Source organism: Scyliorhinus torazame, chromosome 4 (assembly GCF_047496885.1).
Source record: "Scyliorhinus torazame isolate Kashiwa2021f chromosome 4, sScyTor2.1, whole genome shotgun sequence".
In the NCBI taxonomy this organism is placed as follows: Eukaryota; Metazoa; Chordata; class Chondrichthyes; order Carcharhiniformes; family Scyliorhinidae; genus Scyliorhinus; species Scyliorhinus torazame.
This window is the reverse complement of record NC_092710.1, coordinates 333022006-333037764: the sequence shown is the minus strand read 5'-3', so window position 1 is coordinate 333037764 and position 15759 is coordinate 333022006. Positions and strand designations below refer to the sequence as shown.

The 15759-nt window shown below is 48.7% G+C and overlaps 1 protein-coding gene across 1 annotated transcript in view; it reads left to right on the top strand.

Annotated features, from left to right (window-relative positions):
* Positions 1-15759, top strand: part of sde2 (SDE2 telomere maintenance homolog (S. pombe)) — a 77046-nt gene that overhangs the window by 29233 nt on the left and 32054 nt on the right. Inside the window, exons 5-6 of the mRNA XM_072500217.1 lie at positions 8161-8272; positions 15384-15732. Coding sequence (XP_072356318.1) covers positions 8161-8272; positions 15384-15732 — 461 coding nt within the window. The remainder of the gene's footprint in view (positions 1-8160; positions 8273-15383; positions 15733-15759) is intronic.

The window sequence follows — 15759 nt, the reverse complement described above, 5'->3', positions numbered from 1 at the left end:
ATTATAACAACACAAATAACAATGACCTATTTTATAAACAAAAAATGAATAAATAATAAATAACAAAAATGAAAACTAACCCTAATTGGCAACTGCCTTATCACAAGTAACACTCTCCAAAAATATAATTTAACAGTCCAATATATAATTATCTGTTGCAACGACCTATACATATTATACAGTATATATTAACAACCCTGAGAGTCCTTCTGGTTCCTCCCCCCCCGCCCTCCCCCCGATCCTGGGCTGCTGCTGCTGCCTTCTTTTTTCCATTCCATCTATCTTTCTGCGAGGTATTCGACGAACGGTTGCCACCGCCTGGTGAACCCTTGAGCCGACCCCCTTAGAACGAACTTAATCCGCTCTAGCTTTATAAACCCTGCCATGTCATTTATCCAGGTCTCCACCCCCGGGGGCTTGGCGTCTTTCCACATTAACAATATCCTGCGCCGGGCTACTAGGGACGCAAAGGCCAAAACATCGGCCTCTCTTGCCTCCTGCACTCCCAGCTCTTGTGCAACCCCAAATATAGCCAACCCCCAGCTTGGTTCGACCCGGACCCCCACTACTTTTGAAAGCACCTTTGTCACCCCCATCCAAAATCCCTGTAGTGCCGGGCATGAACAAAACATATGGGTATGATTCGCTGGGCTTCTCGAGCACCTCGCGCACCTATCCTCCACCCCAAAAAATTTACTGAGCCGTGCTCCAGTCATATGCGCCCTGTGTAATACCTTAAACTGAATCAGGCTTAGCCTGGCACTCGAGGACGACGAGTTTACCCTGCTTAGGGCATCTGCCCACAGCCCCTCCTCGATCTCCTCCCCCAGCTCTTCTACCCATTTCCCTTTTAGTTCATCTACCATAGTCTCCCCTTCGTCCCTCATTTCCCTATATATATCTGACACCTTACCATCCCCCACCCATGTCTTTGAGATCACTCTGTCCTGCACCTCTTGTGTCGGGAGCTGCGGGAATTCCCTCACCTGTTGCCTCGCAAAAGCCCTCAGTTGCATATACCTGAATGCATTCCCTTGGGGCAACCCATATTTCTCGGTCAGCGCTCCCAGACTCGCGAACTTCCCATCCACAAACAGATCTTTCAGTTGCGTTATTCCTGCTCTTTGCCACATTCCATATCCCCCATCCATTCCCCCCGGGGCAAACCTATGGTTGTTCCTTATCGGGGACCCCCCCAAGGCTCCAGTCTTTCCCCTATGCCGTCTCCACTGTCTCCAAATCTTCAGTGTAGCCACCACCACCGGGCTTGTGGTGTAGTTCCTCGGTGAGAATGGCAATGGGGCTGTCACCATAGCCTGTAGGCTAGTCCCCCTTTGGACGCCCTCTCTCATCTCTTCCACGCCGCTCCCTCCTCCTCTCCCATCCACTTACTCACCATTGAAATATTAGCGGCCCAATAATACTCACTTAGGCTCGGTAGTGCCAGCCCCCCCCTATCCCTGCTACGCTGTAAGAATCCCTTCCTCACTCTCGGGGTCTTCCCGGCCCACACAAAACCCATGATGCTCTTTTCAATCCTTTTAAAAAAAGCCTTCGTGATCACCACCGGGAGGCACTGAAACACAAAGAGGAATCTCGGGAGGACCACCATCTTAACCGCCTGCACCCTCCCTGCCAGTGACAGGGATACCATATCCCATCTCTTAAAATCCTCCTCCATTTGTTCCACCAACCGCGTTAAATTTAACCTATGCAATGTGCCCCAATTCTTGGCTATCTGGATCCCCAGGTAACGAAAGTCCCCTGTTACCTTCCTCAACGGTAGGTCCTCTATTTCTCTACTCTGCTCCCCTGGATGCACCACAAACAACTCACTTTTCCCCATGTTCAATTTATACCCTGAAAAATCCCCAAACTCCCCAAGTATCCGCATTATTTCTGGCATCCCCTCTGCCGGGTCTGCCACGTATAGTAGCAAATCGTCTGCATACAAAGATACCCGGTGTTCTTCTCCTCCTCTAAGTACTCCCCTCCACTTCTTGAAACCCCTCAACGCTATCGCCAGGGGCTCAATCGCCAGTGCAAACAATAATGGGGACAGAGGGCATCCCTGCTTTGTCCCTCTATGGAGCCGAAAATATGCAGATCCCCGTCCATTCGTGACCACGCTCTCCATCGGGGCCCTATACAACAGCTGCACCCATCTAACATACCCCTCTCCAAAACCAAATCTCCTCAACACCTCCCACAAATAATCCCACTCCACTCTATCAAATGCTTTCTCGGCATCCATCGCCACTACTATCTCCGTTTCCCCCTCTGGTGGGGCCATCATCATTACCCCTAACAGCCTCCGTATATTCGTGTTCAGCTGTCTCCCCTTCACAAACCCAGTTTGGTCCTCGTGGACCACCCCCGGGACACATTCCTCTATTCTCATTGCCATTACCTTGGCCAGGATCTTGGCATCTACATTTAGGAGGGAAATAGGTCTATCGGACCCGCATTGTAGCGGGTCCTTTTCCTTCTTTAAGAGAAGCGATATCGTTGCTTCAGGCATAGTCGGGGGCAGTTGTCCCCTTTCCTTTGCCTCATTAAAGGTCCTCGTCAATACCGGGGCGAGCAAGTCCACATATTTTCTATAGAATTCGACTGGGAATCCATCCGGTCCCAGGGCCTTTCCCGCCTGCATGCTCCTAATTCCTTTCACCACTTCTTCTACCTCGATCTGTGCTCCCAGTCCCACCCTTTCCTGCTCTTCCACCTTGGGAAATTCCAGCCGATCCAAGAAGCCCATCATTCTCTCCCTCCCATCCGGGGGTTGAGCTTCATATAATTTTTTATAAAATGTCTTGAACACTCCATTCACTCTCTCCGCTCCCCGCTCCATCTCTCCTTCCTCATCCCTCACTCCCCCTATTTCCCTCGCTGCTCCCCTTTTCCTCAATTGGTGTGCCAGCAACCTGCTCGCCTTCTCCCCATATTCGTACTGTACACCCTGTGCCTTCCTCCACTGTGCCTCTGCAGTGCCCGTAGTCAGCAAGTCAAATTCTACATGTAGCCTTTGCCTTTCCCTGTACAGTCCCTCCTCCGGTGCTTCCGCATATTGTCTGTCCACCCTCAAAAGTTCTTGCAGCAACCGCTCCCGTTCCTTACTCTCCTGCTTCCCTTTATGTGCCCTTATTGATATCAGCTCCCCTCTAACCACCGCCTTCAACGCCTCCCAGACCACTCCCACCTGGACCTCCCCATTATCATTGAGTTCCAAGTACTTTTCAATGCACCCCCTCACCCTTAGACACCCCCCCTCATCTGCCATTAGTCCCATGTCCATTCTCCAGGGTGGGCGCCCTCCTGTTTCCTCCCCTATCTCCAAGTCTACCCAGTGTGGAGCGTGATCCGAAATGGCTATAGCCGTATACTCCGTTCCCCTCACCTTCGGGATCAACGCCCTACCCAGCACAAAAAAGTCTATTCGCGAGTAGACTTTATGGACATAGGAGAAAAACGAGAACTCCTTACACCTAGGTCTGCTAAATCTCCACGGGTCTACACCTCCCATCTGCTCCATAAAATCTTTAAGTACCTTGGCTGCTGCCGGCCTCCTTCCAGTCCTGGACTTCGACCTATCCAGCCCTGGTTCCAACACCGTATTAAAATCTCCCCCCATTATCAGCTTTCCCATCTCTAGGTCCGGAATGCGTCCTAGCATCCGCCTCATAAAATTGGCATCATCCCAGTTCGGGGCATATACGTTTACCAAAACCACCGTCTCCCCCTGTAGTTTGCCACTCACCATCACGTATCTGCCCCCGTTATCCGCCACTATAGTCTTTGCCTCGAACATTACCCGCTTCCCCACTAATATAGCCACCCCCCTGTTTTTCGCATCTAGCCCCGAATGGAACACCTGCCCCACCCATCCTTTGCGTAGCCTAACCTGGTCTATCAGTTTCAGGTGCGTTTCCTGTAACATAACCACATCTGCCTTAAGTTTCTTAAGGTGTGCGAGTACCCGTGCCCTCTTTATCGGCCCGTTCAGCCCTCTCACGTTCCACGTGATCAGCCGGGTTGGGGGGCTTCCTACCCCCCCCCCTTGTCGATTAGCCATCACCTTTTTCCAGCTCCTCACCCGGTTCCCACGCAGCTGTATCTCCCCCAGGCGGTGCCCCCCCCGCCCATCCCCTCCCATACCAGCTCCCCCCTCTCCCCAGCAGCAGCAACCCAGTAATTCCCCCCTCCCACCCCCCCCCCCGCTAGATCCCCCGCTAGCGTAATTACTCCCCCATGTTGCTCCCAGAAGTCAGCAAACTCTGGCCGACCTCAGCTTCCCCCCCGTGACCTCGGTTCGCACCGTGCGACGCCCCCTCCTTCCTGCTTCTCTATTCCCGCCATGATTATCATAGCGCGGGAACCCTTGGCCCCGCCCCCAATGGCCAACGCCCCATCTCCTCCACCTCCCCATCTCCCCCCATCACCACCTGTGGAAGAGAGAAAAGTTACCACATCGCAGGATTAGTACATAAAACTCCTCTTTTCCCCCCTTTTTAACCCCCCTCTTTGCCCCCCACATTCGCCCCACCACTTTGTTCAAACGTTCTTTTTAATAACCCGCTCATTCCAGTTTTTCTTCCACAATAAAAGTCCACGCTTCATCTGCCGTCTCAAAGTAGTGGTGCCTCCCTCGATATGTGACCCACAGTCTTGCCGGTTGCAGCATTCCAAATTTTATCTTCTTTTTATGAAGCACCGCCTTGGCCCGATTAAAGCTCGCCCTCCTTCTCGCCACCTCCGCACTCCAGTCTTGATAAACGCGGATCACCGTTTTCTCCCATTTACTGCTCCGAGTTTTCTTTGCCCATCGAAGGACCATTTCTCTATCCTTAAAACGGAGGAATCTCACCACTATGGCTCTGGGAATTTCTCCTGCTCTCGGCCCTCGCGCCATCACTCGGTATGCTCCCTCCACCTCCAACGGACCCGTCGGGGCCTCCGCTCCCATTAACGAGTGCAGCATCGTGCTCACATATGCCCCGACGTCCGCTCCCTCCACACCTTCAGGAAGACCAAGAATCCTCAGGTTGTTCCTCCTTGCGTTGTTCTCCAGTGCCTCCAACCTTTCCACACATCGTTTCTGATGTGCCTCATGCGTCTCCGTCTTCACCACCAGGCCCTGTATGTCGTCCTCATTCTCGGCTGCCTTTGCCTTCACGACCCGAAGCTCCCGCTCCTGGGTCTTTTGTTCCTCCTTTAGCCCTTCGATCGCCTGTAGTATCGGGGCCAACAGCTCTTTCTTCATTTCCTTTTTGATCTCTTCCACACAGCATTTCAAGAACTCTTGTTGTTCAGGGCCCCATGTTAAACTGCCACCTTCCGACGCCATCTTGGTTTTTGCTTGCCTTCCTTGCCGCTGTTCTAAAGGATCCACTGCAATCCGGCCACTTTCTCCTTTTTCCATCCGTATCCAGGGGGGATTCCCTTCTGGTTTACCGCACAGTGTTTTTAGCCGTCAAATTTGCCGTTGGGGCTCCTATCAAGAGCCCAAAAGTCCGTTTCACCGGGAGCTGCCGAAACGTGCGACTCAGCTGGTCATCGCCGCACCCGGAAGCAACACTAAGTAATCTTTAATAACTTCCCAAACAACATCCAGAAGACAAAAGAAACACCTTTTAACAGAAGCACATTAGGTTACATTCACTACTGAGAACATTTATAATTCTGAATTCACCAAATGATCAAGAGATAGTCTTTTCATGGCAGAGAGAACAGCAGTACACCTGCTTTTTATGTCTTCAGCTCCAACACTGAAAACAAAGCCAAAAAGACACAAGCTTTTCTCAAAGTGAAACTAAAAAAACAGAGCCAGAGCCCAGCTCCACCCACACTGACATCACTGCAGTAACATGAGCAGCCAAACATTTCTTAAAGTGACATACTCATGACACTAGTATTCCAAGTCCAATTCTGAACATTAGCCTTGCTTTGAGAAAGTAGCCAACATGGTGCAGTGCTTAACAGTGGAGGCAAGGCAATTCCTCACAAGAACATAAGAACGTAAGAACTAGGAGCAGGAGTAGGCCATCTGGCCCCTCGAGCCTGCTCCACCATTCAATGAGATTGTGGCTGATCTTTTGTGGACTCAGCTCCACCTTCCGGCCGAACACCATAACCCTTAATCCCGTTATTCTTCAAAAAACTATCTATCTTTATCTTTAAAACATTTAATGAAGGAGCCTCTACTGCTTCACTGGGCAAGGAATTCCATAGAGTCACGACCCTTTGGGTGAAGAAGTTCCTCCTAAACTCAGTCCTAAATCTACTTCCCCTTATTTTGAGGCTATGCCCCTTAGTTCTGCTTTCACCCGCCAGTGAAAACAACCTGCCCGCATCTATCCTATCTATTCCCTTCATAATCTTATATGTTTCTATAAGATCCCCCCCTCATCCTTCTAAATTCCAAAGAGTACAGTCCCAGTCTACTCAACCTCTCCTCGTAATCCAACCCCTTCAGCTCTGGGATTAACCTAGTGAATCTCCTCTGCACACCCTCCAGTGCCAGTACGTCCTTTCTCAAGTAAGGAGACCAAAACTGAACACAATACTCCAGGTGTGGCCTCACTAACACCTTATACAATTGCAGCAGAACCTCCCTAGTCTTAAACTCCATCCCTCTAGCAATGAAGGACAAAATTCCATTTGCCTTCTTAATCACCTGTTGCACCTGAAAACCAACTTTTTGCGACTCATGCACTAGCACACCCAGGTCTCTCTGCACAGCAGCATGTTTTAATATTTTATCATTTAAATAATAATCCCTTTTGCTGTTATTCCTACCAAAATGGATAACCTCACATTTGTCAACATTGTATTCCATCTGCCAGACCCTAGCCCATTCACTTAGCCTATCCAAATCCCTCTGCAGACTTCCAGTATCCTCTGCACTTTTTGCTTTACCACTTATCTTAGTGTGGTCTGCAAACTTGGACACATTGCCCTTGGTCGCCAACTCCAAATCATCTATGTAAATTGTGAACAGTTGTGGGCCCAACACTGATCCCTGAGGGACACCACTAGCTACTGATTGCCAACCAGAGAAACACCCATTAATCCCCACTCTTTGCTTTCTATTAATTAACCAATCCTCTATCCATGCTACTACTTTCCCCTTAATACCATGCATCTTTATCTTATGCAGCAACCTTTTGTGTGGCACCTTGTCAAAGGCTTTCTGGAAATCCAGATATACCACATCCATTGGCTCCCCGTTATCTACCGCACTGTTAATGTCCTCAAACAATTCCACTAAATTAGTTAGGCACGACCTGCCCTTTATGAACCCATGCTGCGTCTGTCCAATGGGACAATTTCCATCCAGATGCCTCGCTATTTCTTCCTTGATGATAGATTCCAGCATCTTCCCTACTACTGAAGTTAAGGTAACTGGCCTATAATTACCCGCTTTCAGCCTACCTCCTTTTTTAAACAATGGTGTCACGTTTACTAATTTCCAATCCGCCGGGACCACCCCAGAGTCTAGTGATCAGAATCGGCCGGTTTTGGAGTGCTCAAAGTGACTGGCCTTGACAGGTTGATGTCTGGGATCACTGAGATCTAGGGATGGATAATCGAGCCTCTCTCTCCTGACTAGGTGCTGCTATGAAATATGAGGAGGACACTGAGTTGAAATGGAGTAAAGGAAGGAGTGGCATTGGTTTCTTTACTTTCAATGGCAATGCTTTGGAAACTGAATTCAATGTGTCCTTGCACAATGGGAGAAGCCGTCCGCTGGTTATTTGAGAGTGCTTAATTAAGATTGAAGTGATCCGAGAGCAGCACGGTTAGCACTGCTGCCTCACGGCGCCGAGGACCCGGATTCGACCTGGGCCCCGGGTCACTGTCCGTGGGGAGTTTGCACATTCACCCCGTGTTTGTATGGGTCTCACCCCCACAACCCAAAGGATGTGCAGAGTAGGTGGATTGGCCACGATAAATTGCCCCTTCATTGGGGAAAAAAAAAAGAATTGGGTACTCTAAATGTATAAAAGAATGGAATGTGTACTCGTGGGCAGGGGGTGATTGCAGATCTGGACCGTTTACACAATCGTACCACAAATTTTAAGAAGTAACATCCTTCCAAGAATCTTTCTCAATGTGGTATCGTTGTCTGTGAACATTTTATAACCCCGTATTTCTGTCCAGGCTTGCAGGCATCGTCGAGTGCTGTGGTGTCAGCAGAAGGTAGCGCCGTTCGAAAACGTGCACACCCTGCCACAAATACAGAAGCAAAGGAGGGAAAGAAAAAATGTCTTTGGTAAATGCGCATAAACTTTCTTTTACCCTTCGTTGTCTGCTGCACCTCCCTGCTGATTGCTGCTGTAACTATGCATTTTCCCTCTGCTATCCACTTGCTGGACTGCTGCTCAAAGTGTTCACGGCCTTTGGGTTTTCGGGCCGTGTGGGGAAGATGAGTAGTATTAGGTTGAGCCAGATTCTGCCCTTGTTTTGTGTTAACCCGTGCCAAAACTTTTGGAACATAGACCAAGAATTGGGGCGGCACGGTGGCACAATGGTTAGCCCTGCTGCCTCACAGCGCCAGGGACACGGGTTCAATTCTTGCCTTGTGTCACTGTGCATTCTCCCCGTGTCTGCGTGGGTTACCTCCGAGTGCTCCGGTTTCCTCCCACAGTCCAGGGATGTGCAGGTTAGATCATGGGGTTACAGGGGCAAGCTGGGGTGGGGGTGAGTGGACATGAGCTCTGTCGAAGGTTCAGTGCAGACTCGATGGACCGAATGGCCTCCTGCACTGTAGGGATTATATGATAATTGAACAGCAATCTTCCTGCATGGCACACAGAGCCAATGAGTGCATTGCTGTGATATTTTTATTTTGGGGGAAGAGTACAGAAGGAGGCCATTTGGCCCATAATGCCTGCATTAGCACCTTGGAACAGTCAATTTAGCCCCATTCCAGCATCTTGCCCAGAACCCTACAAATTAGTCTTCAACAAGTGCAAGTCCAGTTGCTTTTTGAAAGTTAGAAAGGAATCGGATTCCATCATGATTTGCAGGTAGAGTGTTCTAGATTTTAACACTTGTGTGGAGAAAGTTATCTTCATCTATCTCTAGTTCACCATCAATTATTTTAAATCTATCACCTTTGCGAACGAAAACGTTTGTCATAGGACCGCGATCAAAATTGATTTTTAAAACCTCTTACTGCTCTCATAACCTTCTCAGTTCCAAGATCTCTTTATATAACTGGAACTCCCTCGTTCCTGGTCAACCTCTTTCATATCCTCTGAAGCGCCTTGATATCCTTCCAGAAGTGCGATGCCGAGAATTGTTCGCAATTAAGTGGTGAATTGGACCAGAGAGCACATTTGAGAGATTAATTTCTTTGGGAGCTGCGTTCAAATGGGCACCCAAGGCACCGGGACCCAACAAGAGTTTAATCAGGGAGGGAATTTGGAAGTGTCAGGAGGTTTGAGGATGAGCAAAGTTTATGTTGGAAACGTACAAGCTGCTTGACAGCCTTCTTAGGATAATGACCTGTGGAACATGCTGCACTTCTCCTGCACTGTATTTTCCATTTCTCACACCAGCTATCGTTTAAGTCAGTAACATGGACAGGTTACGGTGAGCGTACTCCACATCTGATGGCTGGTGAAAGTGAATGCCTTGTAAGAGTGGGACTGGGAGTCACCCATGGATTCCCACCAAACACACACACACACACACACACACACACACAGTGAATTAATCTGTTGATGTTCACTATTGTGTTGATTATCAATATGTGTGAAGTGTAAGCTTCAGCACGGAGCAGTTGAGTTGTCTTGTTTCAGTGCAGGGAATACTGTGTGTTGACAAAATAATGGGAGGTACCCAGCACTTGTGGGCCTGTATTCCAGATTCCGGAATAAACTGCCTGGGGAAGGAGAAACGTGGTTAGCACTGTGGCTTCACATCGCCAGGGACCCGGTTTAGATTCCCGGCTCGGGTCACTGGCTGTGCGGAGTCTGCACGTTTTCCCCGTGTCTGCATGGGTTTCCTCCAGGTGCTCTAGTTTCCGCCCAAAAGATGTGCTGTTAGGTGAATTGGACGTTCTTTTTTTTAAATTTAGAGTACCAATTTATTTTTTCCAATGAAGGGGCAATTTAGAGTGACCAATCCACCTAACCTGCACATCTTTGGGTTGTGAGGGTGAAACCCACGCAAACACGGGGAGAATGTGCAAACTCCACACGGACAGTGACCCAGAGCCGGGATCGAACCTGGGATCTCGGCGTCATGAGGCAGCAATGCAAACCACTGAGCCATCGGGCTGCCCATGAATTGGACATTCTGAATTCACCCTCAGTGCACCCGAACATGCGCTGGAATGTGGCAACGAGGGGATTTTCACAGTAATTTCATTGCAGTGTTAATTTAAACCTACTTAAAACAAGCAGGTTCTTTACTCTAGCACTTCCCTGTCAAGATGTTTTAACATGGCTTTCAGCCCCTCCTTACCCTGCCAGTAATATTAAAGAGTTGCCCTAAATTTAATCCCATCTTTCTGCTGTATTCATAATTTCATCCATTTTTTTTGCTCCATCAATACAATTCATTCATTAGTATTGACTGTCCTCATTGACAGCATTTTTTGATTAACTGTTGTTGACAAGGGGTTGGTGGTCATTTTTCCCCATACTGCTACATCAGTAATAATGCCACAATCAACACTTTAAAAAAAAAAAAAAAAAAAAATTTAGAATATCCAATTTATTTTTTCCAATTAAGGGGCAATTTAGCGTGGCCAATCGACCTACCCTGCACATCATTTTGGGTTGTGGGGGCAAAACCCACGCAAACACGGGGAGAATGTGCAAACTCCACACGGGCAGTGACCCAGAGCCGGGATCGAACCTGGGACCTTGGCGCCGTGAGGCAACAGTGCTAACCACTTGCACCACCATGCTGCCCGACAATCAACACATTTTGATGAATTGTGTAGAAATTACAGCGCAGAATCAGGGCATTCAGTTCAACCAGCCCATGCTGGCTTTTATGTTCCTATGAACCTCCTTTCAGTTTATTTCATCAGGCCTTCATCGAGCCCCGTCAGTTATACCCTTCATCGAGCCCCGTCAATATACCCTTCATCGAGCCCCGTCAGTATACCCTTCATCGAGCCCCGTCAGTATACCCTTCATCAAGCCCCGTCAGTATACCCTTCATCGAGCCCCGTCAGTATACCCTTCATCGAGCCCCGTCAGTATACCCTTCATCGAGCCCCGTCAGTATATCCTTCATCGAGCCCCGTCAGTATACCCTTCATCGAGCCCCGTCAGTATACCCTTCATCAAGCCCTATCAGTATATCCTTCATCGAGCCCCGTCAGTATACCCTTCATCAAGCCCTGTCATAGAAGTTTAGAATCATAGAAGTTTACAGCATGGAAACAGGCCCTTCGGCCCAACCAGTCCATGCCGCCCAGTTTTTACCATTAAGCTAGTCCCAGTTGCCTGCACTTGGCCCATAACCCTCTATACCCATCTTACCCATGTAACTATCTAAATGCTTTTTGAAAGACACAATTGTACCCGCCTCTACTACTACCTCTGGCAGCCCATTCCAGACACTCACTACCCTCTGAGTGAAGAAATTGCCCCTCTGGGCCCTTCTGAATCTCTCCCCTCTCACCTTAAACCTATGCCCTCTAGTTTTAGACTCCCCTACCTTTGGGAAAAGATGTTGACTATCTACCTTATCTATGCCCCTCATTATTTTATAGACCTCTATAAGATCACCCCTAAGCCTCCTACGCTCCGGGGAAAAAAGTCCCAGTCTATCCAGCCTCTCCTTATAACTCAAACCATCAAGTCCCGGCAACATCCTAGTAAATCTTTTCTGCACTCTTTCTAGTTTAATAATATCCTTTCTATAATAGGGTGACCAGAACTGCACACAGTATTCCAAGTGTGGCCGTACCAATGTCTTGTACAACTTCAACAAGACGTCCCAACTCCTGTATTCAATGTTCTGACCAATGAAACCAAGCATGCCGAATGCCTTCTTCACCACCCTGTCCACGTGCGACTCCACCTTCAAGGAGCTATGAACCTGTACTCCTAGATCTCTTTGTTCTATAACTCTCCCCAACGCCATACCATTAACTGAGTAGGTCCTGGCCTGATTCGATCTGCCAAAATGCATCACCTCACATTTATCTAAATTAAACTCCATCTGCCATTCGTCGGCCCACTGGCCTAATTGATCAAGATCCCGTTGCAATCCTAGATAACCTTACAGTGGACCCAGCACCGATCCCTGAGGCACACCACTGGTCACAGGCCTCCAGTTTGAAAAACAACCCTCTACAACCACCCTCTGCCTTCTGTCGTCCAGCCAATTTTGAATCCAATTGGCAACCTCACCCTGGATCCCGTGAGCTTTAACCTTCTGCAACAACCTACCATGCGGTACCTTGTCAAAGGCTTTGCTAAAGTCCATGTAGACAACGTCTACTGCACTGCCCTCATCTACCTTCTTGGTCACTCCCTCAAAAAAACTCAATCAAATTTGTGAGACATGATTTTCCACGCACAAAGCCATGCTGACTGCCCCGAATCAGTCCTTGCCTCTCTAAATGCTTGTAGATCCTGTCTCTCAGAATACCTTCTAGCAACTTACCTACTACAGACGTTAGGCTCACCGGTCTGTAGTTCCCAGGCTTTTCCCTGCTGCCCTTCTTAAACAAGGGCACAACATTCGCCACTCTCCAATCTTCAGGCACCTCACCTGTGGCTGCCGATGATTCAAATATCTCGGTTAGGGGACCCGCAATTTCCTCCCTAGCCTCCCACAACATCCTGGGATACATTTCATCAGGTCCCGGGGATTTATCTACCTTGATGCGCTTTAAGACTTCCAGCACCTCCTCCTCTGTAATATGCACACTTCTCAAGACATCACTATTTATTTCCCTTAGTTTCCTAACATCCATGCCTTTCTCCACCGTGAATACCGATGAGAAATATTCATTCAGGATCTCACCCAACTCTTGTGGCTCTGCACATAGATGTCCTTGTTGATCCTTAAGAGGCCCGACTCTGTCCCGAGTTACTCTTTTCCCCTTTATGTATCTGTAGAATCTCTTTGGATTCTCCCTTGCATTATTTGCCAAAGCAATTTCATGTCCCCTTTTTGCCCTCCTGATTTCCCTCTTAACTCTATTTCGACAATCTCTATACTCTTCAAGGGATCTACTTGATCCCAGTTGCTTATGTACGTCATATGCCTCCTTCTTTTTGACCAGAGTCTCAATATCTCGAGTCATCCAGGGTTCCCTACTTCTACCAGCCTTGCCCTTCACTCTAAAGGGAATGTGCTTACCCTGCACCCTGGTTAACACATTTTTAAAAGCCTCCCATTTACCAGCCATCCCTTTGCTTGCCAATAGTCTCCCCCAATCTACCTCTGCAAGTTCCTGTTTGATACCATCAAAATTGGCCTTGCCCCAATTAAGAATTTTAACTCTTGGGCCAGACCTATCATTCTCCATAGCTATCTTAAAACTAATGGAATTATGGTCACTTGTCCCAAAGTGATCCCTCACTAGCACTTCTGTCACTTGCCCTTCCTTATTTCCCAAGACGAGGTCAAGTTTTGCCCCCTCTCTAGTCGGTCCATCCACATACTGAATGAGAAATTCCTCCTGAATACACTCAACAAATTTCCCTCCATCCAAGCCCCTAATGCTATGGCTGTCCCAGTCAATGTTGGGAAAGTTAAAGTCCCCTACTACTACCACCCTATTATTCTTGCAGCTATCTGTAATCTCCTTACATATTTGCTCCTCAATTTCCCGCTGACTATTTGGGGGCCTGTAGTACAGTCCTACCAAGGTGATCTCTCCCTTCTTATTTTTCAGTTCCACCCATATAGACTCAGTGGGCGAACCCTCGGATATATCCCCTCTAAGTACTGCCGTGATGTTCTCCCTAATCAAAAACGCCACTCCCCCTCCTCTCTTACCTCCTGTTCTATCCTTTCTATAGCATCTGTACCCCGGAACATTGAGCTGCCAGTCCTGCCCCTCCCTTAGCCATGTTTCAGTCATAGCTATAATATCCCAGTCCCATGTGCCCGTCCATGCCCTGAGTTCATCCGCTTTGCCCGTCAGGCCCCTTGCATTGAAATAAATGCAGTTTAATGTAGACCTTCCTTGCTCTCTGCCCTGCTTTCTCTGGTCATGCTTTACACACTCTCCCTTCCTGCCTTTTGTTTCTGTCCCCACTGACTTCCTACATCGGTTCCCATCCCCCTGGCACATTAGTTTAAACCCTCCCCAACTGCACTAGCAAACACCCCCCCCGAGAACATTGGTTCCAAGGGTATACTGTCAGTATACCCTTCATCAAGCCCTGTCAGTATACCCTTCATCGAACCCCGTCAGTATACCCTTCATCGAACCCCGTCAGTATACCCTTCATCGAGCCCCGTCAGTATATCCTTCATCGAGCCGTGTCAGTATATCCTTCATCGAGCCCCATTCAGTATACCCTTCATCGAGCATCGTCAGTATACCCTTCATCGAGCCACGTCAGTATACACTTCATCGAGCCCTGTCAGTATACCCTTCATCGAGCCCCGTCAGTATACCCTTCATCGGTCCCCGCCAGTATACCCTTCATCGAGCCCTGTCAGTATACCCTTCATCGAGGCCTGTCAGTATACCCTTCATCGAGGCCTGTCAGTATACCCTTCATCGGGCCCTGTCAGTATACCCTTCATCGAGGCCTGTCAGTATACCCTTCATCGAGCCCTGTCAGTATACCCTTCATCGAGCCCCGTCAGTATACCCTTCATCGAGCCCCATTCAGTATACCCTTCATCGAGGCCTGTCAGTATACCCTTCATCGAGCCCCGTCAGTATACCCTTCATCGAGCCCCGTCAGTATGCCCTTCATCGTGGCCTGTCAGTATACCCTTCATCGAGGCCTGTCAGTATACCCTTCATCGAGGCCTGTCAGTATACCCTTCATCGGGCCCCGTCAGTATACCCTTCATCGAGCATCGTCGGTATATCCTTCATCGAGCCCCGTCAGTATACCCTTCATCGAGGCCTGTCAGTATACCCTTCATCGAGGCCTGTCAGTATACCCTTCATCGAGCCCCGTCAGTATATCCTTCATCGAGGCCTGTCAGTATACCCTTCATCGAGGCCTGTCAGTATACCCTTCATCGAGGCCTGTCAGTATACCCTTCATCGGTCCCCGTCAGTATATCCTTCATCGGTCCCCGTCAGTATACCCTTTCATCGAGCATCGTCGGTATATCCTTCCATTTCCTTTTCCCTCATGGACCCCTGTAGCTTACCTTTAAGTAAGTTCATCTTTTGTGTGCTCAGGACATTTTCTGGGTTTTGTTTCTTACAGGATGGGGACGGAGGATTTAGAAGAATCTGGGAGCTCGGATGCGGAGAGCACAGCAGACAGCCATTCCTCTGATGAGGCTCCGCCTCATTCCGAGAGCTCCTGGGAGGGTGCAAGTGTGGAGAACGGCAGCGTTGACGCGGAGAGGGAATCGCTTTCCGGGCCCCGTGTTGATAGCTGTGTGCCGGAGTCCGCTTCATTAAACCAAGTCGAACCGGGACCCAGCAATGAAGCAGAAGCAAAAGTTTCAAGTTCACAGGATAGCCACAGGCTTTTAACAGAAAAGGATGTCGGAGAAAGCTCTGCAGATAAGATAGCAGATACAAAAGATGCTGATGCACCAACTGCTAATGTAAGTACTGATAACTTTTACCATTTC